This window comes from Cucurbitaria berberidis, assembly GCF_010015615.1.
Source record: "Cucurbitaria berberidis CBS 394.84 unplaced genomic scaffold K460scaffold_5, whole genome shotgun sequence".
Lineage (NCBI taxonomy): Eukaryota > Fungi > Ascomycota > Dothideomycetes > Pleosporales > Cucurbitariaceae > Cucurbitaria > Cucurbitaria berberidis.
In genome coordinates, this window is record NW_024468939.1 from 1,070,233 (window position 1) to 1,093,109 (window position 22,877).

Consider the following 22,877-nt stretch of genomic DNA (forward strand, 5'->3'; position numbering starts at 1 on the left):
TTGGAGCTGTGTCTGGTCGGTAGATAGCGCATGAAGTGAGTGTGAAGTGGCGGAAAGGGATTTGTAGCTTCTCATCGGGGATGTTGGTTTCGAGGATCTTGCTGATTGGGTTGGCCTCGTCCGCCTTCGTTTCGTGCTCGTATCCATTGCGAATTGCCGCTTGTGCGACCTTCCAACGCCTTCTGGGCATCAGGGTCCTGTCGGCGGGGCGTGACTTGGCCACTGATGATGTCCTCGGCACTGAGTTTGCTGACCTCGTGTGCAATCGAGGAGATGACATAGCCACGGAGCTCCTTGGCTTCGCGGAGGTCTTCGCCTTGCAGACGGAACTTGTCCTGCTTGGACAAGTTGTTTCGGCGCAGAGCCCGGATCTCGTGCATGATGTGGAGGAGAACGGCTTCTGGTGCACGGTTGCGCTCAGCAGCGTGCTTGGCTTGGTCGCGCACATATCGTCGAGTGACGTCCATGGCGCCATCAGCAGAGAAGGCGATGCAGTAGGAGAGCTTCTTGCCCCAGCCTGAGAGAACAGTTAGTCATTGAATGATGAGGCATGTCTATGAGAAAGTGCGTACCGTCGGTATACAACCGGGGCTTGTCCCAGGCTTCTTCGCAAGCATCTACATGTACCCATCGTTTCCGGTGTACCGAGTAGACTTCGGTCCATACGTGGTCCTCGGCATTCCAGACCCATCGTACTCTTGATCCGACAGCACGGCAGAGCATGCTGAAGCAGTTGGCCCATTCGCCACATCGGCCTTTGCGGGTCTGCAACAGGACAAAGGCGTCGTTGTATCGGGGGAATCGCTCGTAGTTTTTGCAGCCGTCATGCGAGCATTGATACGCCTCGACTTGGGTGGCGCCGCGTGCTTGCTCGTCAGGTAGTGGTGCGGTAATGCCGACAGCTACGGTGGGAGAGTAGCACCGCGAACACGGTGGGTTGTTGACCCACTGAAAAAATGATCGCTTGAACCATCGCAGAAGTGCCCTGACAACGCAGTCCTGGTAGCCCCATGCGGCCTTTTTCCCAGAACCGAGACTCTCGGCTTCGGCTTGCAGGATCTGGCTTTCCTCTTCAGCTTCATTGTAGATCTGCTCCAGGGGAACGACGCGAAGGGCTTCATCGAGCAGTCCGGGGTTCTCCCACCGTACTGGCATGTTGGATAGCGAGTGAAGCATGTTCTTGAAGCGCAGGGATCGGGCGTCATGCGGAGCCTCGGGCACCAGGGGGATGTTCTTGATGGATGCGTACGTGGGCGGGGCAGTGTGCGACGGCGGTGGTTGCGGTGTGCCATAGTCTCGCGGCGCTGGCGATGCAGAGCGGGACTGCGATGAGCGCGACGTGAGTTCGTGCATGCGCTTTGTGCTAAGTACCCGTCGAAACTGCTCCGTCATATCAGCGGCCAGCTTGTCCGTGTCCATGCTGGTGGCAGGCGCTCGCGAGGCGCGGATCGAGGAGTCCATGGTGGGCAGTTGCGAGCTGCAGCGGTGCGGGTACGGGTACGGGTACGGGTACGGGTCTTGCTCGCGGTAGTGGTGAGGTTGGATGGTGTAGGCGTGGATGTCGTGGGTTGGGGTCGAGCGAGTCTTTGGTGTCTGGTACTGGGTAGGCGGCGGCGAAATGGCAGTGGTGCACAGCCGCGATGATGCAGCGGCGGGCGCAGCACGTCGGATAGGCAGCGGCAGGTATTCTGGGAGTCGGGTCGTCGTCGTTCGGGCGCGTACAAGGAGCAGCAGCAGGACAGGCGGCTCTCGAGCGCAGAACGACGTCTTTTGTCGTCAATGATGGTGTTGAGCGAGCAGGAGGAGCGTCGGTAGGGACTGGAGGGTAGTCATGGCATGGGTGAGCGCTGGCCTGGGGGCAAGTGCGACGCTCTGCGCTTACCGCTTTCGTAACCAGCTTGCGCGGCCAGCGTGCGTGGGCTCCCACTCATACTATCGCAACCTCGACATGGACACACGGCCAGCCCAGTCTCGCAGCAGCAGCAGCAGCAGCAGCCGTAACGGGACTTGTTGCTACTACACTGCGCGCGTGCAGTCTGGGATGGATGGCATACCCTATTTGTTGCAGCCATGCGCTTTTGATGGCAGGTCATGGCCGACAGGAAACCGCTTTCGCGCCCCCTCCAACGCAGGGGCGCGCCGCTAAGCGTGTCGTCTCTCTCTACCCACACTACCCAAGATTCGCGCGCCAGCTTGCGCAATCTGTTAATGGGAACCAGCAGCCCGCATTGGCAACAGTGTCGTCGTCGTCGTCGTCGTCGCAATCATCGGTAAGCCGCCTGCGTAGCAATGGCAGAGTCCCTCCAAGACAGGCATCACTCCCTGACTGACACCTGCACTGGAGAGAGAGATGCCGTCGACACGACATGTTTCACTTCCATACTTCAATAGAACCCTCTCGCCGCACGCAATTCTCTCTCTGCTGTCTTACGTTCCCATTTGCAGCTTACTGTGGCAGCTGGCCTGAATAGTAGCATGTGGAGCCCGCGCCAAACGGTAGATCTTCGCGAGCCACGCGTACTGTCCCGAACCTCCACCATCTACCGCCCGCTCCACCTCCAACACACTGACCACCGCCGTTGGCCACCATCTTATTACTCTGCACGCATGGTCCATGTCTTGTGTTCAAGTCCGATGCCTGCGTCCACGATGCTGTTGCTGTTGCTGTCTGCGTCCAAGGCCTCGTCAGCGTACCCTGGACAGGTGCATGCTTGCTCATGTGGCCGCGGAGCTAATTTGGCTTCATCGCCTGCGAGTCATTTCGGGTCATCTTGTGCGACGGGACGGGAATTCGCACGTCTCGCCGCCATTGGATTTCCTAGGCGCACTGCATGGATCGCCAGAATTCACGTGTAGGGCTACGAGTCCTCAAGACCGTTTTGTAATTGTCAAAGAGCATTCGTATAGCCCCACAAAGCTAATCCGTCTCTCGTGAACGTGATAGCGACTGCAATGTATCTTGAAGATGCTAGGCGTAGGCTTTGGGCTGCTGATCGCACGCAAACATTACCAAAGTCGGTAAACCCACCAAGCTCATGTCTTTGCCACTTGCGCGTCTTCCAAGCATGTGCCAAGCAATGTCACGATGAAGCTTGCGACGTGTGTAGATGGTGGGTTGGTTAGAACTGGACACGGACTAGAGACCTACGCGGGCGTATCCCAAACCCCCGCGTAACATTTGAGTCCGTACCACCAGAGGTCTTGATGACCATCTCCACAAAATACGTGTATCCCTCCCCAACTTGACTAAAATGGTGCCCAACCTCACTTCCGACAGGAGCTATGGCCGCGGCACACGCTTGTGGTAGCTTCGCCTCCCATAGCTGGGGTTTGTTCAACTGGCATTCGAGATTGCTTGTCCGACATTGAGCCATAGAAGAATGTACAACAACGAACTCAATCTTGTTCAAATGAAATCGAGTCTGCCCCGGTACGCCATCAAGGCTACTATAAGATGCTATCCCTAACTCGCTTTATTCTCGGCGCCCTAGCGTCACTAGGTATGCATCACTTCGGCAACTGCTTATTCAAAAAAAAATCAACCTCAATCAACTAGCAGAAGTCTCCCATAAGCTATTGTCCTTAACGATGCCTCAATAGACACTTGTACGTGTTCAGTTCTAGACTCCGGGCCAGAATACTCATCACTTAGCTAGGGATTAAGACCATTCCTGAACGAGTGCATACACGCGCTGCTGGATCCGAAATATGGCAGCTAGGACTTCCCTTATATGTAATTGCATAGCAATCAGAGCATACCACTTGTGCTAACCCTGCAATATGCGTCTCCGTCCTGGTAAAGGTGAATTCTATTTATTTCTTTAGTACGTCCATTAAATGGCTACGGAAGAAGTCTAACATTAGAGCTAATTAGGGGTAGTGGCAGGGTAGGGGCTTTTACAACAAAGCTGTCCACCTTAGCCGGCTATAACCGCACATATACTAGGTCCCTTCAGCTATACTTAAAGTACTTTCGCAGAACTAGCAATAGCTTAACTAGGGCGTAGGCGCCATAGAAATCCTTCTAACTGTATGATATTAAGAGGTAGATAATATTGCTTTATTTAAAAGAAAAGTCAACGCTAGAGCAGATTATACAATGCAGTGGGAGAAATTAGTATAAAATCAAAGTTTAGGTGCTATACCTAGCACCTTAACACAGTATTAAGGCAGTAAAGTTTACACAATACCAGCTATCTTAACTTAGATTTAAACTACGTGCCTCCACATTAAGTCTTTCTCTTCCCACTCCCCAACATCGCCTTCAGAGGAGACTAAGATAATAGGTTCTAAGGTGTTACTACCTGTAGATCCTTCCTTCCGAATCCAATTATGCATTGTTAATACCACAGCCATAATGCCACTCTCTCCAGATCCTCCCAGAAGAGTAATCTTGTCGTACCTTTGCTGTATGTGTGGCCCTGCGAAAGTTTGGCGGACGTTAAGCTTGGCTCTAGCTTCAGTGGGCAACCTGACTTGATAGACACCAGATTTTGCTTGGCCAACGACATCTAAACCATCAGCCCTGGGAGTCAGACACATGTGTGAACAGTTGAGGCTGGAGAAGTGTATCCGTTGGAGTGTCGCGCCTGCTTCGACATCAAATTGAAACACGACGAATCTTTGTGAGATCCCATAGAGATATCGCGCATTGGTGAAAAAGGCGAGGTTTGAAACGTAGCGCTTAGCTGATGGATGTTAATGCTGTCGCATGGCAGGAATATGTCCACTTACAAAGCTTGTGTTCCACATAACCACGACAATGCTCGCTTTCATCTTGTTCATGCTCCGCATAGTGTAGGTTCCACACACACAGTATGGTAGAGCTGGCCTGGTATGTGTGCGTAGAAGAAAATGAGAAAGCGAGCCGATCTTTGTGCAGCGCACTTGCGAGGTATCCTTCCGCAGCGACTTCGACATCTGGGCCCTGGTAGACCTTCAACCGCCCGCTATTGGGATCTCCGACACTGTACACTTCCATTGTCATTGTTTGCGACCATTTCGGTAGCTTCTCAACGTTGGGTAAGGGTCGATAGATGAAGCAATGGATGAAGGTGCGGTTTTTGGTGGGGTCAAATGTGATCGATGTCGTGGTCCTACTCACAGGCTGTTCAGGCGATGTAACGACTTCTGGGTCATACTTATAGCTCGTGAGTTTACTGAGGGTTTTCTGGGCGCTTTCAAACAGTTTCAGCTGGTTTTGAAAGTTCGTCGTCAGCCCTGTGGTCGTAGCTTGGATTACGGGATCGCTATCAACCACCCAGGTGTCGCTTTCGATCCAATCCATGCTAATGCTTGTGGATTCGGTCGACTCAAGGGATCCAATGTCCGTTAAAAAGACTTTGTAAGACCAGCCTTAGCGCGAGCTTGAATGCTCCTGCGAGGAGGCACAATTGCCTATCCTGAGTCTTGGGAAAGCAGAAGCTAGTCAAGTGCGCACCACGCAGGAGATTTGCGTAAGATAGCTTCCTCATCGAACCGGTGATATATTTTGCCTTCAGGTCAAATGTCAAAAGAGACCAGGTTGGCTTAGTAGGAACGCAAAGGACTAACATGGTCTCGTCATCGGAGAACGCATGTAGGCCACCGCTATTGTAGGAAATAGCCAAGCTTGTGAGATTCAGTTGACGCGCGCTGTTCACCTTCAACATTAAAGACAGCCGAATATTGCCACAATGTCAATATTCTTTTGTCCATGCATAGTAGCTTTACTTCCTCGTTTGGCGATTTTGCTGGGCCCCGGTCCGCGATGAACAAGCAGAATTTACCTTCCGGCGATACTGCAAGGATGTGTTGTGCGTCCATCGCTGTGGCTTGTAAACGGCAGCGCGTCGGCGTAAGCGTGTAAAGTTCCAGCAGTGTTCCCGAAGCCCAGCGATCGCACCTCCATATTCGGCGAACGTCAGTTCCAAATATTCATCGTTGGCAGTGCATGTGGGTTTTGGTAGCTGCCGCCGGTGTCAGAATCAATGTCATATATCCCTCCAGCAGCCCATAATCGAGGTGATTGCTGCCGCTTGTTTTGATTTCAGGAATGTAGAGGAGGACGTGCTGTCTGCGTGACAAGGGTCGCTTGGATCCCCCAAGGTCCATCGGACGTTTGTAATGAATTCCTGATTGTCACCTTGTTGTAATCGAAACAGGTACGTTTTTATCTCGTCCCCAGCAAATCTTAAGAGGATTTTCAAAGCGCCTACGCCCTAGTTGAGCTATTGCTGGTTCTGTGAAAGTACTTTAAGTGCGGAGATGTTTGTGATTATATTAATTCTTCCAGAATAGGCTTCGAGAAGGTCGCCAACCATGGTTCCAAACCTCATCATCGTTCTCCCATGGTACCCAATATCGCAGCAAATCTCTTCCTAACGAAAGCCATGTATTTCCGATCCTTGGAAATAACAAAGGTGGTGAGAAAAGAACCCACGCTTGCGTGCTCCAAACCAACTCTCAGGTCTCTGACATGCATGGTAGAGTTGATGGCCTCGGATTGAAGAGAAACTTTGTAGCCTTTTTTAACGTCTAGAGCGCGACCGTATTGCACATTAGATGATGTGGATGGCATGAGAGATGCCCACATGTAGATGTTGGTAGCAGTAAGTGCAAAGCGATCGACATTGTCGGCCAGATGGCGTTGCTTGTTGGTTTGGATTCCCAACACGTGATTCATCATGTGCCCAACACGCTAGTCCATACACGGACTAGCTTACTCTGGTTTCACTCCCTTCTGTATATAAACATAGCCTCCCCCCACATAGAATAAACATCAATCGATCACTTCTTCTTCTGTTCAACATTGCTCCAGCATCGATGCGTGGTGAGGATTCTCCTTCGAGCAATAAGGATCCTGCAGCAAGCCCTGTAGATTGTACAGCTCTTGGGGCCAGGAAAGTACCACACGGCCCCACAACGCTTCAAATCTTAGCACGTCTCGAAGGGCGCCCTCGATTCTGAACGTAGTCTTCAATTGATCTTCACTCAGCTCATCGATTCCTTAACAAGCTTGGAGATCGATGAGAACGTTTTGATATTATCGGGTTGCGCTGACTGATTGCGGCACAGCAAGCTGTACGTCACTTGCCCCTGCCGTTCTCGCCCCGCTTCTTGACCATCTCCAACCACGCCGCATACCGACATGTCCGAACGGCTTTCTCGGACGTAATTCTTACCACCAACCCACGGCTCTGTCAGAGCATGGCGAGCTCATCCAATGAGTATGTTGCTTTTCTTTCCTAAGCCTCAAAATCGTGTTTCAAGAACATCCTCGCGGCCTACGCCTCAATCCTCTGTCTTTTTTGGTAATCGTTTCCTTGATCTCGATGTCTGTTGTGTTTCCACGCCTCAATCACGGTTGAGCGAGGCGTCAGCACGACGAAAACTTCTTCTACATGATCTGAACTTGTTTCAAACCCATGGTAGACTTCGCTCATGGTGTACGCCGATTGGTATCAACCGGCTCTGCGGTGATGGCACAGTTCGGTATGATTTCACCGTAGGATTGCGAGATGAGACATTCGGCGCAGCTCAATGATGCCTTTGCGATACCTTGCGAGTGCTAGCAAAGCAATCTGGCACGTCAGATCTACCTACGGAGGCCAGTGAGGTATAAGAACTTCTGGGATACGCTCGCTATCCTCACAACCAAACCTTCTTCACATCATCTACTACTGGCACAATCAACAATGCACTTCCTTTTTATTCTCCTACTATGCACCCAATCCATCCTGGCAACGACTAGTTTGGGCGATCCCTCTGACAAGTTAATCAGCACTCCCGCTGGCACCCGCTATACGGTAGAAGCAACCGATCACACCAAGACCGCCGAAACCCAAGCGCAGCTAAAGAACCTCTATGGCGACGACAACGTGGTCATCAACGATGGCTACGACGGTGCGTCATGGACCATCACATCGGAAGGCGACGACATCACCAAAAACATTGAAGCCCTCGAGTCGGTTCGTCTGGTACACCGGGGTCAAGATCGTCGCCGACTAAGCCGCCGGGACGAGGAGGTTCACTACATTGTCTTCCCCAAGTTGCCTGATGGGAGCACTGACACCAAAGCCACCGACGAGTTTTTACGATCCAAAATTCCATCCGGTTCAGAAATATATCACTTCAGCGACAACGGGCAGATCACAGCTTGGTGGGGTCTAAGTCTGGATGCCGACGCAAAGAAGGCGGTCGAAAACCATGAGGGTGTGGGCAAAGTGATTGAAGATCCTGGACTAAATTACTCAAGAGCTCTCCCGCGTAGTGACGAGAAAGAGACCCTCACGACCCCCATATCAACGGCGAGGCGAAGCGCGCTGGATGCGAGATCTGGCAAGTGGGAAAAGCAGGAGGCCGCCGACGACTCTCTGGTATATGTCAGCCAATTTGAGTAAGTATGGATCGAGTTACCTAGGCTTTTTTGAAGCTAATACGCCATTGATAGAGGCATGGATGTGAAAGACAAGCACGACTATGTTCACATCCCAGATCCTGGTGAGGGCATATACGTCTACGTCATCGATTCGGGTGTTAACATAGATGTTGAAAGTGTAAGTGCATGGCTTGGTGACCAGGATGGCAAACGCTGACCTCATGAAATAGGACGACATGGGCAAAGAATTCATAACAGAGAACGGTTATATCATCCAAACCCCAGCCAGTCTTTCAGAAGGACTAAAAGCAGGGGACGACGATGCCCCACTCAAGGTTGACTCCCACGGCACCAACACGGCGTCCAAAGCCGTTGGTAAGAAGTTTGGCGTGGCGAAAAAGGTACGTGACATACGATCAAGGCTATCGCAGGACGCGTGTGGTTCCAGTCGTATTCCTTACCTCTCCTCGTGGCTACCGAATGCTTAGCCACTCGCTTTCGATGATCTACCTGCGATCCGGTGGTCTATGATTTCGCTCGCAGACTTGCCAGCGGAGAAGGGCTTATGCTTTGTTACTGCGGAATATGAGTAGTGTGCTAGTGCTGACGGACAACTAGGCTATTCTAATACCAGTGAAGGTTCATAGACGATCTGACGCTATGGACTGGTACGAAGGTTTGAAGCTCGTCACAGCCGACATCAAAAGCAAGGGCCGCGAATTGAAGAGCGTTGTTCAAACATCACGATCTATGGGCGAGGGTTTTGTGGCTTCGGATGTGCCGAAGATATCGGCCGACTTCCAACTGGACAGACTTTACAACAAGCCGATAAGGGATCTGTTCGCTCTTGGGGTGCCGTTGGTAGTGGCTGCCGGGAACGAGGCAGATCCAGTGCCACCCGAGAAAGGCGCATTGCTCATCGACACCGTTCCTAGCATCTTGAAGACTCCCGACCTTCCCATTATCAATGTCGGCGCTAGCAACAGGGATCGGGGACGCGTACCTTTCTCGCAGTACGGTCCCCTCGTCGACGTGTATGCACTTGGTTCCAGGATCAAAGCGATGACTAAAGTCACCAAAGTGGACAATACTATCTCGGGCACATCTTTCGGTAAGTCGACCTAGACGCGATACAGATGTAATATGTTCTGACATGGTAGAATCAGCTGCACCTCAAGTAGCAGGCGTCATTGCGACATACCTGTCACATGCAGAAACTAGCAAGCAATGGGACGGCTTGACAGGCGTCAAGCGGGTGCAAGAAATCCTGAAATATCTCATCAGCGACAAGTCGAGCTGGATACAGAGCGGGGCCAAGGATCCGGACGGCTATGACCTTCGTGTGGTATGGAACGGTGCGAAAGAAGAAGACCACAAGAGCTCAGGCGCGAATAGTTACCGAGGCTTATCAGCTAATAAGCCACTCTACCTAATAAGCTACCTTAACATTAAAATAAACTAAATATAATTTTTTTAAACCGCAATATATTTACTACTAATAATCTAATTTTAAATGCAATTATAGTAATTAATTTATAAAATTTTAAAAAATAATTTTTATACTATGCAATTGCAAAAATATTTAGTATTAATTAAACTATTTTAGTGCGCTAATACTAAAAGAAAATATAATTAAATATAAAAAAGGCTTAATAATAGATATATTTTAATTTATAATAAAAATTAAAATTTATATAATATATATAAAGTTTATTTAAATGCAGGCTTGCACTTATAAAAATTATAATAAAAAATTTTGCTTTTAAAATTTTAAAATAGGAAGTTTTTAATATATAAATTTTACAATTTTTAAAAAAATATTATAATATTTTTATTTTTAAATATACTATTAAGATTAATTGTAAACAGCTTTTTACTAATACTAAATATAATTATAAATTATATTTTAATTTTTTTTATTTAAAAATTTAAGAATACAATATTAACGCGCGCTATATTTATAATATAAATAAAAAAAAATTTTTTATTAGTATTACTTTATGCTTTAAACAAGTTTTTTTAAAGTAATTTTAAAAGTAAAAATAAATTATAGCAGCTTTACAGGATAGTAACTAAAAATAAATAATAATTTTAATATATATTTGTATAAATAAAAGTGCAGTAAATTTAAATATAATTTTTAAAAAAAAAAAAAAATTTTGCGACGCTTAATTACGCAATATAAAAGTTAAAAAATACTAAATTTTTTTTATAATAAATTTTTTTAAATAATTTAATAATAATATTAGTTTAGCTTAGTTTAAATAAGTTTTTAATTAGTGTATAAAAAGCAAAGTATAAGTAAATTATAAAATTTTTATTTTTAATAGCTATAGCAGCTACTTTACTACTAATTTTATAAACTTTTACAATGCTAATAAAATTTTTTTAATAATATTTTTTTTTTATTTAATTTATAGTTTATAATTTTTAAATATAATACTTTTTTTACTTTTTTTAATTACTTATTTAACTAAGCTTGCATATTACTTTTATTATAGCTAAAATTTTATTTTTATAAATAAAAGCAACTTTTTCTTATTATTTTAAGCTACTTATAATACTATATTTATTTTTATAAATATATAAAAAGTGTTTAAAGCTATAGGCATTAAGCTATTTAATACTAATATTATACTATAATAATTTAAAATACAACTACAATAGGAAAATTAAAAATTAATAAATAAAAAAAATAATAATAAAAATACTTAGAACTAGTTCTGCAATTTATTTAAAATTATTATAAAAAATAAAGTAAAAATTAAAGCTAAATAGTTAAGCTTTGTACTATATTTTTTTTAAGTATAAAATAAATTTTTTTATTATAAAAATAAAAGTTTCTGTAACGTGCTTTTAATTAAAAAAAAGCATAAAAATAAAAATAAACTTTTAAATTTTTAATAATACAAAAAATTTTATAATATTATAATATTTTAAAATTTAAAAACTATTTAAAAAGCTTGCGCGCGTAATATAGTAAAATAATATAAAAATAAAACTAAATAATTCTAAAAAAAAAAAATAAAAAAGCTAAAAGCAGTAATAATATTATATAAAAAAAAAATTATAAAAAAAATAAAAATAGTATAGTTGCTTGCTAAAAAGCGCACTATAAAAAAGCGCGTAGTAGTAGTTTAAAAATAAACTACTATATACGCGCAAAAGCAATAAAAAAAAAAAGCTATAATTTTATAAAAATTTTATAATAAAATAAATAAATATAAGTAAATAATTTTATATTTTATAAATTTAAATGTAGTAAAGTATTATTATATTATAAATATTAAAAGTAATAGTTTAAATATATTATAGCTATTGCTGCTTTTGCCTAAAACTACTGCGCATAGCTACTAAATTAATTTTTTATAAAAATTTAAATAGTATAAATTAATTGCAAGCTTTTATTTACTAATACTTTAAAAAAATTTATAATAATAATTTTTCTTAGTAGCTTTATAATTTTATTTTTATAAATAGCTAATTTTAGTTGAGGTAGCTTATCGGGTGGAGTGGCTTATTGGCTGATAAGCCTTGGTATAGCGACTTGGCAGCTCTTGCCAAGACCAAGACGCTCCAAGTCCTCCTGCAGAATTTCATCGATCCCATAGGCAACCTGAATGCGTGGGTTTTCTACACGGCGGACATAGGCGTGAGTGCACTCTGCCGCAACGAAAAAGATGCTGTGGGCAACTTCCCGGCGGAGGACGGTGCGGGTTTGGTGGATAACCCGCCATGGCCTGGAGGCTCGTACAAGATGAAAGTTGAGGGCATGGATTGCGAATACAAGAACAATGGCAACGACGCTGGCGCGCTCTGGTGCAATGGGAGAGATGCGATATCATGCAAAGAAGAAGAGGCAAAGGGGAAAGGAGAGAAAGGCAGCAAAGTGTGTGAGACTGGCGATACGAGCAGGACACAGCATCCGGTTGTTGTATGTGATTGGTGAAGGTCTGGAAGGCCTTCTTGTGGATGATGGGAAAGCGTTCCTGTTCGGCTCTCCTTTCGCAACTGCTGTCCTTACCACTTCTGTTATTACCTCTATGTTTTTCTAATGTATTACACAGGCAAGTCGGTCGCCCGGTTAAGTTAGTTATAATACTAAAATTTTACTAAAATTAGTACTATGCACAATAGTACAGCACTATAAAAAACTACAATAATAAATTATAATAAGCTAATTTATTTAAAAATTACTTTTATTTTTTATTTATATATTTGCGTATTATGCTTAGCTTTATTATAGTATTTATAGCATTTTTAAAAAAGCTTACTTACTTTAGTATATATTTACTTTTTTATTTTTTTATTATTATTATGCGCTTTAAATTCCTTTCAAATTATTAATTAAAAATTATTTTTTACTATAAAAGTTTTTTTTTTTTTATATTTACTTTTTTTTATATAATTTTTATTATATAGCGGCTTTATTAGCTATTTAAAATTTAATAATTTTTTTCTGCGCTAATACAAATTTATACATAATTATAGCTACACTTTTTAATTTTTTTTTTAAAAGCTTTAATTATTAAAGTAAAAAAATTATTAAAATATTTTTAAATTTTTATTTTAACTAGCGTTAATTAAAATTTAAATTTTAAAATATTACTTAGTATTTTTAACTTTTAAGGATTATTTTTAATAGTAAATAATAGTAAAATATATAATTAAATATTAAGTTTTAATATTATAGTTTTAAAATTAAAAAAAACTAAACTAGCGCTTTTAAAGCTACTTAAAATATTACTTTTTATAATAGTAATATTAAAAACTAGTTTAAAGTATAGTAAAAACTTAATTTTAGTAATATAGTTAATGCTATTACGCATTAGCTTTTTAATTTAATACTTATATACTTTTTTTAAAAATATAAAATAATTTATATTAAGTAGCTATAATAAGTGCAATAAATGCAAAAGCATATAAAAAGTAATAATTTTTTATTTTTTATAATACTATTAGAATTAGACTAATGTGTAGCTTTTATAACTATTAATAATAAATAAATAATAAGTATTAATAATTTTTTTTTAGTATACTTATTAAAATGCTTTAATTATTTAAAAGTAAATTTATTTATTATTTAATTATTTTTAGAAACCGCAATAACTTAATTATAAAATAGGCTATTTTTTTTATATTAGGCTAAAAAGTAGTTCTTACCTGCAAAAATAATAAAAAATAAAATAATTTATTTTATTATATTAATGCTTTAGATTACTATTACTTATTTTTAATTACCCTACTGTACTATCTTTAGCTATTTTTAATAATTAGCACTTAAAATAATAGTTTTATATAATATTTAGCTTATTATAAAGCCTATTTTATTAAAATTATATATTTCTATAATTGAAAGTAAAGTTAACGGCAGAGCAGATTATACAACGCAGTAAAAAAAATTAGTATAAAAATTACAGTTTAGGCGCTATACCTAGTACTTTAATATAGTATTAAAGCAGTAAAATTTATACAATACTAAATTAGCTAAATAAATTATTAAAAATTTTTTAATAATTACTATTAGCAGCCCTAATATGTTATTATTTAAAAATTATAGTAATAAAACTATAAGTTCTTAATAGTAACTAAGTTATTTAAGTATTACTAAGCAGCTTTAATTTTTAACTATAAACTATTATTAAAGCATAAATAAATTTTTAAACTAAAATTTAAGCAAGCTTTAGTTTAGTAGTAAGCTTATGCTTTAATAGCTAATATTTTTTTACAATTAATAATAGCTTGCGCAATAAATATAGTTTTTATAAAGCAGATAAAATAAAGCTTGCAGTTAAAGCTTATAATTATATATTATTATTTATTATATAATTGTATTATCGCGCATTTTATAGTTATATATAAGCAAAAAATTAAAAGTTTAAATAGTAAAAATTTAAATATATAAGCAGCAAAGCATACATTTGCGCGCTTATTTTATAAATTAAAACTTATTTTTATTTTAATTTTTAAATTTTTTATCTTTTATATTTATATTAACTATAAATAATATAATGCTAATAAATAAACTTATATATATTAGCTAGCAATGCGCTATTAAATTTATATATACTATATTACTAGTTAAAGCAGCTTTTATTAGTTAGTACAAAATACTACTTTTCTACTATTTTAAGCTAGTAAATAGTAACTACTAGTACTATAAAAAAGTATACAAATACTTTAAAGTTAATTTTTTTTTTATAATAAGCTTTTTTTACTATGCCTAGTTAATCTTGCCTTTCTAGCATTTCTTTATAATAAGCTAGTTATAACTAAGTAGCAGTAATATACAATTTTTTTTATAATTAGCTATTATATAATAATGCAAGACTTTAACCTTTTTTTTAGCTGTAACTAGGCTACCTTTATTAAAAACTAAAAAAATAAGCTTTTATAACTTGCAGAAAATATTAAAAATAATACAAAATTTATAAAATATTAAAAATAGTTTTTTATAAACTACAGTTACTAGCAGTATAATAACTAGAAAATATAGCTTTTTAAAATAGTTAACTTAGTATATAGGCAGACGTAAAAAAAAAGCAAGCAATATAGCAATAAAATAAAAAAATAAGCAATAATAATTTAGATATACTACAAACAATAGCTTGCGCAGGTAAAAAAAAAAAGTAAAAAAGTAGTTAAGTATTAAAGCTAATATTGCAGGAAAAGTTGTTATTATTATTATTATTATTATTATTATTAGCGTTACTGTTGCTTAAAGGCCTAGTATTAGTTAGTTGCTTAATAGCAGGCTAATATTATACTAAATATTTAAATATGTGCTTAGAAACTGTTAAAAAAGCCGCGCTTTAGCAAAAAGTTATATTAAAAATTAAAAATTTATTGCTTAGCAATTTTACAAATAAAAGTACGCAATATACAGTAAAATATTAATAATATAAGCTATTAATAACACATTAGGTCCTGTCTTCGCGGGATTAAAATTATATATATTTTTATTTTAAATATTATACTTAGCTTTTATATTTTTTATAAGTTAGAACTAGTTTTGTATAAGTTTAAGATTTTTATATAAAATTTTTTAGTAATTATACTTTTAAAAAATCCTAATACTAAGCTGTAAATATTATTTAATAAATATGCTAGCCTAGTTCTTACTAATAAGTAATTACTTATATTTAGCTAGTAAAGTATTAGCTATATTATTTATAGTAGCTAGTTAAAATAGAAATTTTTAGTTTTTAAAGTAAAATATATACTAAGCAATTACTTTTTTTTTTATTAAAAAAAGCTTTAGGCCTAATATCGTGTTATAAAAGTTTTCTTTTTAATTAATTATTAAATATTGTTTAAAAAACGCTATAAATCCGCGCAGTTTTTTATTAAAAAAAATTTGTATTGCATTTTAAAGCCTAAACTGCAAGCTATATTTAATTTTTTTTTTAAAAAAATTGCACGTTATTGTATTAAAGCATTATATTTAATAGTAAAAAACTACTAATTTTAGTAAAGTTTTAGTATTGTAACTAACTCAACTAGGCAACTAACTTGCCTGTATAATATATTAATTTTATCTCTTTTTGCAGCACTGCAACTTACGATCTCTACACTATTCTAAGTACTGTTTTAGTTTATTAATCTTACTATAATATACCACACGGGCAAGTTAGTTGCCTAAGTAAGTTAGTTATAATACTAAAACTCTACTAAAATTAGTACTATGCACGATAGTATAACGTACTTTATAGGTATATAGTTTATACAGGTGTACAGTTTACTTTTACTAAAATCTTACTAAAACTCTACTTACTTACGTAATATTTTAATAATAAAACTAAATAATTTTTTTAAAAAAAGCTTAGTTATTTTATAGAGTTTTATATAAATAATAAAATAGGGTATTATAAAATAAATATAAATAGTCTAAACTAGTAAATCCCCTCTACTAGTAAAGGAAGAAATATTAGGCTACAGGCCTAATAAAACATGCCCTTAACCTTAGTTAGGTTAGCTTAAAACTATATAATAATAAAAAAAGTAATTATTATAAATAGTAGTAATTAGTTTATTTTTTACTTATAATATACTATTATTTTACTTACTACTATATCCTATATTTATCTATAGCTTTATACTTTATATTTTAATTACTTTTTTTATAATACGCTTATATAGCAGCTTTTAATAAAATAAGTAATTAAGTAGTATTATTTAAAGGCTAAAAAATACTATTAAAAAATTGTACTAGTGCTTTACTTTAATTATAGCTTATAATTATAATATAAATTTAAAAAACTTTTAAAGAAGACTTTAAAATTATTTTATTTATATATAATTAAAAAAATAATAATATATAAAAATAAAAATAATTAAAAAGTAAAATAATACTTTTAAGTAATAATAAACTTTTAGTAGCCTAAAATAGCCTAAAAAAAGCTATTCTAAATAAAAAACTGCTAGAAATGCATAAATAGTTTAAATTTAAGTAAAAATATAAAAAGCTTACCTACTTTTATTTAGTTTAAGCTTAATTTAAAGCTAGTAATAATATAGCTATTTAATTTAATTTAAATAACTTATAATTATTTAATATAATATTTATAAGCCTTTTTATAACTTTTTTTAAACTATAGCTACTATAAATATACTTTTTTTGCTTACTTTTTTATTTTATAAAAAAGTAATAAAAAGTAGACTTTAAAGTTATATATATTTTTAAGCTATTAAAAATACTTTAGTAAGCTTATAGTACTTTAAAAAAAAATTATTTAAGTACTTACTTAGAATGCTTTAAAAAAAGTTATATTAGATATATTAAAAATACTATTTAAATATAAATAATATACTTTTAAAGTATTAAAGCAAGCTTATTAATATTAATTTTTTTTTATAAATTTATTAAACTACTTACGTTTTTATTAAAAAAATCTAGACATAGCCTATACTTTTAAAATATAAATGCTAGAATATATTTTAGTATTATATAAAAATATTTAGTATTGTTAGGAAAATTCAATCGTGTTTAGTCTGTATTCAAGTTCTAGGAAATTAACCTAGCTAAATTATATAGTAGTAGACAATTATACATAGTTATAAATATTTATTAATAGTTAAGTAGCTATTAATTTAAGTAAGTTGCTAGTATTGCGCAAGTTGCTAGTATTACTATTAATATAAATTTTTTATATATATACACCCTACTGCCTGCAGGCTTATTATTCTATATTGTTATAAAAACTAAATTAATAATACTTATTAAATAGTTAGCGTTTTAGTAATAGAGTGCAGGCTAGTAATATAATTTGTAAAAGTTAAATATAGAATATATTTTTTATAAAAATTAAGTTAAAATTAAAACTAATATACTAAGTAATTTAATTTATATATACAGTTTTGTACTATCTTCTACTATTTTTTACTATTTTTTATTATCTACTTTTATTAATATTATAAAACTAATTTTTTTTATAAACTTTTAAGCTTTATAGCTATATTTTCTGTTATATTCTAGTTAATATGCGTACTATTTATTATTTTTTTACTTTATAATTTATTTTTTAAAGCTATTTTAATAAATTATTTACTTAGTATATTAACTTCTAGCTTGCTTTTTAATGTATATAAAATATAATTAATGTATATTAAAGCAAGCTAGCCTAAGCAATATATTTTAAATATAAACTAATTTTAAGTATTCTACTTATTTTATAGCTTTATAATTATAATTATATTTATTTTTATTAGTATAATAGCCTCTGCAAAAGCTATAAATACTACTAAAATAAATAGTTTATTTAAATCTTTCTATTTTAAAAGCGCTTTATTTAGTTCTAATTTTTTTATTTTTTTTATTAAAAAAAACTTTATTATTACTATACTTCTTTTAGAGCCCTAGCTATATAATAAGCTATACTAAAAGCTTATATAATTTTATTAGTATTTTTGCTTAAACTATTTTTAAAAGTATTAATTTTTTAGTATTTTTAGCTTTATCTTTAATAGCCTAACTTTAGTTATAGTTTAGCATTGTCTAGCAGCTAATTACTTTATAATATACTTTATAAGTAAGTAATGCACATAGGTGCATAACGCACTTTTACTAAGCCTTTACTAAATTTTACTTTATTATAGCTTATATTAGCACTATTTAGTTCTATATAGCGTAGTATAATATTATTTACTATTTTATAATTACTTTTGCCCTTTTTTTATACATACGCAAGTTATATTTTATTTTTTAGTACTATTTATAATATTTTATAGCTTTATACTCTTTATTAGCCCGTACTTTTTTTTTTAGCTTTTTATTATTACTATATACTTTAAACTTTTTTAAAATAAATAGTTAAAAACTATTTTTAATTATAAAAGTACTTTTCTACTATATTTACTTTTTTTTATATAATTTTTATTATATAATAGCTTTATTAGCTGCTTTAAGCTTAGCATTTTTTTTAAGCTAATACTAGCTTATGCGCTACTATAGCAGCGCCTTTAATAAGCTTTTTAAAAGCTTTAACTATTAAAGTTAGTAAGCTATTTATATACTTTTAAATTTTTACTTTTATAAATATTAATTATAATTTAAATTTAAAAGTATTGCTTAGTATTTAGGACTACTAGAAACTATCTTTAATAGTAAGTAATAGTAAAGTATAAAAGCAGACGTTAAAGCTTATTATAATTTTTTTTAAATTAAATAAAACTAATTTAGCACTTTTAAAGCTTTTTTAAATATTATTAAAAGTAATTACTATAGTAAAAGCGCGTATAAAGCAAGGTAAAAACTTAAATTTTATAATATAAATAATTTAGTTATATATAAAAATTTTAGCTTAGTAGCTATGTGCCTGCTTTAAAGGCGCAAAATAACTTATATTAAATAGCTATAAAAAGTATAATAAATAAAGAAGTATATAAAAAATAATAATTTTATTATTTTTATAGTATTATTAAAATTTAAAAGAGTTATAGCTCTTATAACTATTAATAATTAGTAGCTAATACTTTTTAACTATACGCTTTTTTATATAAGTATTAAAGTACTTTAGCTACTAAAATTTAAGCTTATTAGTTATTTAGCTATTTTTAAAAACTATAATAATTTAGTTTTAAAGTAAATTTTTTTTTATACTAGGCAGAAAAGTAGTAGCAGCTTTTAAAAATAATAAAAAGTAAAATAGCTTATTTAGTGCTATTAATACTTTAAATAACTATTACTTATCGACAGCTACGGCGAGGGCAAAGAGGCCCTCCAAAGTCAGTCACGAAAAATCAAGCTGCAAAAATTTGGATTTTTACCTAAGTAGGTGACCAAATTTGGCAAAAAAGAAGAAAAATACAGCTTTTATTGTTAGTAATTGCAGGATTTGAACTCAGTTTACTGCATATAATTCGGATATAATTCGGGTATAACTTAGGTATAATTTAGATTTAATTAGACAATTTATTAAACTTAGCTATATAGTTAATTAAATTATTAAGGTTTTTAGAGCCGTAGAAGCTTTTCCTTAATAGGCTACAATATTTGAATTTAACTACAATTGTATAGCTGCAATAGCAGCTCAGGCCTCTATTTTTTAAAAAAATAAAGCTATAATAACTATTTTAGTAAATATAATACTTATTATAAAGCCTATTTTATTAAAATTATATATATTTTAGTTTTAAATGCTATATTTAGCTTTTATATTAGCTATTAGCTTAAACTAGCTTTAAATAACTTTAAAATCTTTACAGGAAGCTTTTTTATAATTATATTTATAATTAAACTTTACTTTAAGCTCTAATTAGCGCTTAATAAATATACTAAGCTAGTTTATACTAATATAGTCTAAATTGCGCTTATTGCGCAAAAAATTAGCTATATTTACTATAGTAGCTAAGCGTAAAGGGAATCCCTGCTTTACTAAGTTAAGTATATACTTAATAATTACTTTTTTTTTTAATTTTATTTAGCTTTTTTAATTTAAATATAAAATTTGCTTAAAAAAGTTATCTAGCGCGTTATTAGTATAGTATTGCTTTAAAAATATTATAAAGCGCTATAGCGCGTTATAAAAAAAAATATTATATTTTATTTAAAAACTTTAAGCGCAGTTTATAGTTAAGCTTTATTAAAAAAAATTATTTAGTTTTGTTATTAAAGTATTATATAAATAAATAGAATTTAGTAAAAGCTTAGTAAAAGTGTGTTATGCACCTGTGTGCGTTACTTACCTGTAAAATACATTACTTAATTTTAACTTATTAATACTTTGTACTTATTTTAACTAAGTTTTTAAAATAGTAAAAAAAACAACTTTAGTCTAGTATTGCAAAAAATAGCTAAAAATATACTAATATAAATTGTTTAGTTTTTTTACTACTTTTACTTTTATATTTTTTATATTTTAACTTAGCTAATGCTGGGTACATTACAATTACTTGCATTTTAGTATAATTAAAAATAACTATTATATAGGCTTTTTTTAAAGTTATTCTATTTTTGCATAGCACTGCCTTGCACTATTTAGCAGTAGTATATATAATTATAACTAAATTTAGTTAGCTATAAAGGCAGAAATAAATTAAATTTTTTTTTTAATTTTTAATATATTTTTGCTTTAAAGGTCCTATATAACAAGTATTTAATAAAGTATAAACTTAGTAGAAATTTTTACTTTAGCACTTATAAGCAAGTTATACTTTTTAAAATTTATAGTATTTTTAATGCTATTTTTAGCTTTTAAAATTATATTAGCCTAATTTTTTATTATAGCTAAGCTTTCTATTATTTTTTTACATTAGCTTTAAACTAAAGTAATAGTTATAATAGTTTTGTATACTTTATTTATAAATTTATATTTAATAATACTATTAAAGTTTAGCTTAGTAATTAGATTATACTAGTTAACTATTTTATTTTTATTTTTTAATCTAATAAAAGCTAAAAAAATAAAAAATAAAATTTTATATAAGCCTTTTTTTATTAAAGTACTAAACAGAGCCTAGGCTTTTTATTAGTATTTATAGTTATGCTTTTAGAGCTTTTTATATAAATTACTTATAATTATATTTGTAAATTTATAATTATAGAATTTATTAAAAATAATACGCTTTTAAACTATAATATAACTAAGAATATAAAGCATTATAAATTTAAGTATTTTAGTATTTTTTTTAGTTATAAAGCAATAAAGCTTAATAATTATTTTATTATACTTTTTTAGAATATAGTTTAGAAGTATAGTAAAGCTGCATATAATAATAAACTATTTTATAAATAAAGTAAAATAGTCTTTTATTATATTTTTATAAACTACTAGTATATTATTATTTCTAATTATTTATAGTACTATTTTAAATTTTTTTTTATAGCTAATAGTATATTTGCAGGGAGTAATATTTTTATTATAATTTATAATGCATGCATTAACGCGCAGATTAATTTTTATTTTTACTTTTTTATTTTTTATTAGTAGCTTTATACTATTTAGTAGTTTATTATTTATAAAATAAAAGCAAAGCATAAGTAAGTTTGCTAAGTAGTACTACTTAAAATAAAAAAAAACTTATTTTTATAGCTTTTTTCTTTTATACGTTTATTGTATAGCTTTATTTACTAATTAGTATTAAATATACATGCAGCTTTTTTAGTATTAATAATAATTTTTTATACATATATTAGAAAGTTTTTTTTTTAACTAATAAGTATAGTATGCTATTTTTTTTTGCAATTTAATATTAACTTATATTTTTAGCTACTTAAGCTTTTATTACTTTTAACTATATTTGAAGGAAGGCTAAAACCGCTTAGGCAGCTATTCGATAATAAAACAACAGTACTATATATAATAAAATCTATGTGTCCATGCCAGTTTACTGTATTAAGCTATACTTTAAAAAGGATATACTGCAGTGTGTTGCAAGCTGTCTATTTGCAGTTTGCAATAAGTTGATTTAATAATAAGTACGCGATGTACTTAGTTTGTAATAGGTACTTTTAACTAATTTAGCAAGTAAACGTGCTTTATTAGTAGTATAAATAATATAGCTTTTGTTTTTTTTATACTTATTATATTTATAAATATACTACTATTATTTATTAACTACTTTTTTTTATATAGAATATAGGCCTTATTTAATTAATATAATATAAATAAGATATAAAAGCCCTAAACTGCTAGTAAAATAATTAATTTACTTTTTTAAAGCTTTTTAATGCAAATACTAAAGAATTTAGCTATTTTATTTTTATTTTTTAATAGTATAGTATTTTATTGCTGTCCTAGCTTGCGCTTTTAAAGTATTTTAAGTTTTAAGTAGTATATTAGTATTATAAATAATTATTAACTATATTCTACTATATATTTACTTTATATTTAGCAGAATTTAAAAGCGCTGCTAATTTTTTTTTACAAGCTTTTCTACTATTTTAAACTTATTATTATTTTTATTTTTTTTACTAAAAATTAAGTTAATAAAGCTTTTTATAGAATTTTTTTATTTTAACTTATTTTTTATATTTTCGTCTTGCTCTGCCCTTTTATTTTATTTTTTTTTTTTTTTTTTT

At 33.1% G+C, this 22,877-nt stretch overlaps 6 protein-coding genes across 6 annotated transcripts; 4 read left to right on the plus strand and 2 right to left on the minus strand.

The window, feature by feature from the left end:
* Window positions 1–71: 71 nt before the first annotated feature.
* On the minus strand, window positions 72–1,461 carry K460DRAFT_293498 (uncharacterized protein; the record flags this gene model as incomplete). The annotated part of the gene is made up of 2 exons (XM_040929424.1): window positions 72–517; window positions 573–1,461. 2 exons carry the CDS (start codon window positions 1,459–1,461, stop codon window positions 72–74), a joined length of 1,335 nt encoding a protein of 444 aa, XP_040784295.1.
* Window positions 1,462–1,646: 185 nt separating this feature from the next.
* On the plus strand, window positions 1,647–2,233 carry K460DRAFT_172282 (uncharacterized protein). The gene has a single exon (XM_040926972.1). It carries the CDS (start codon window positions 1,832–1,834, stop codon window positions 2,144–2,146), a length of 315 nt encoding a protein of 104 aa, XP_040784296.1. The 5' UTR covers window positions 1,647–1,831; the 3' UTR covers window positions 2,147–2,233.
* K460DRAFT_172293 (uncharacterized protein) lies at window positions 2,191–2,988 on the plus strand. Its single transcript, XM_040926974.1, has 2 exons — window positions 2,191–2,270; window positions 2,459–2,988. The coding sequence occupies exon 2, from the start codon at window positions 2,476–2,478 to the stop codon at window positions 2,854–2,856; it is 381 nt and encodes a 126-aa protein (XP_040784297.1). The 5' UTR covers window positions 2,191–2,270; window positions 2,459–2,475; the 3' UTR covers window positions 2,857–2,988.
* On the plus strand, window positions 2,727–3,134 carry K460DRAFT_369739 (uncharacterized protein). The gene has a single exon (XM_040934014.1). The coding sequence runs from the start codon at window positions 2,953–2,955 to the stop codon at window positions 3,121–3,123; it is 171 nt and encodes a 56-aa protein (XP_040784298.1). The 5' UTR covers window positions 2,727–2,952; the 3' UTR covers window positions 3,124–3,134.
* Window positions 3,135–4,209: 1,075 nt separating this feature from the next.
* Window positions 4,210–5,890, minus strand: K460DRAFT_358448 (uncharacterized protein; the record flags this gene model as incomplete). Its single annotated transcript, XM_040932107.1, has 4 exons — window positions 4,210–4,688; window positions 4,735–5,340; window positions 5,441–5,589; window positions 5,769–5,890. 4 exons carry the CDS (start codon window positions 5,888–5,890, stop codon window positions 4,210–4,212), a joined length of 1,356 nt encoding a protein of 451 aa, XP_040784299.1.
* A 1,786-nt stretch (window positions 5,891–7,676) lies between these two features.
* On the plus strand, window positions 7,677–15,304 carry K460DRAFT_409182 (subtilisin-like protein; the record flags this gene model as incomplete). The annotated part of the gene is made up of 7 exons (XM_040937229.1): window positions 7,677–8,377; window positions 8,432–8,537; window positions 8,590–8,760; window positions 8,978–9,470; window positions 9,526–9,704; window positions 11,859–12,293; window positions 15,284–15,304. The coding sequence occupies 7 exons, from the start codon at window positions 7,677–7,679 to the stop codon at window positions 15,302–15,304; spliced, it is 2,106 nt and encodes a 701-aa protein (XP_040784300.1).
* Between the last annotated feature and the right edge of the window lie 7,573 nt (window positions 15,305–22,877).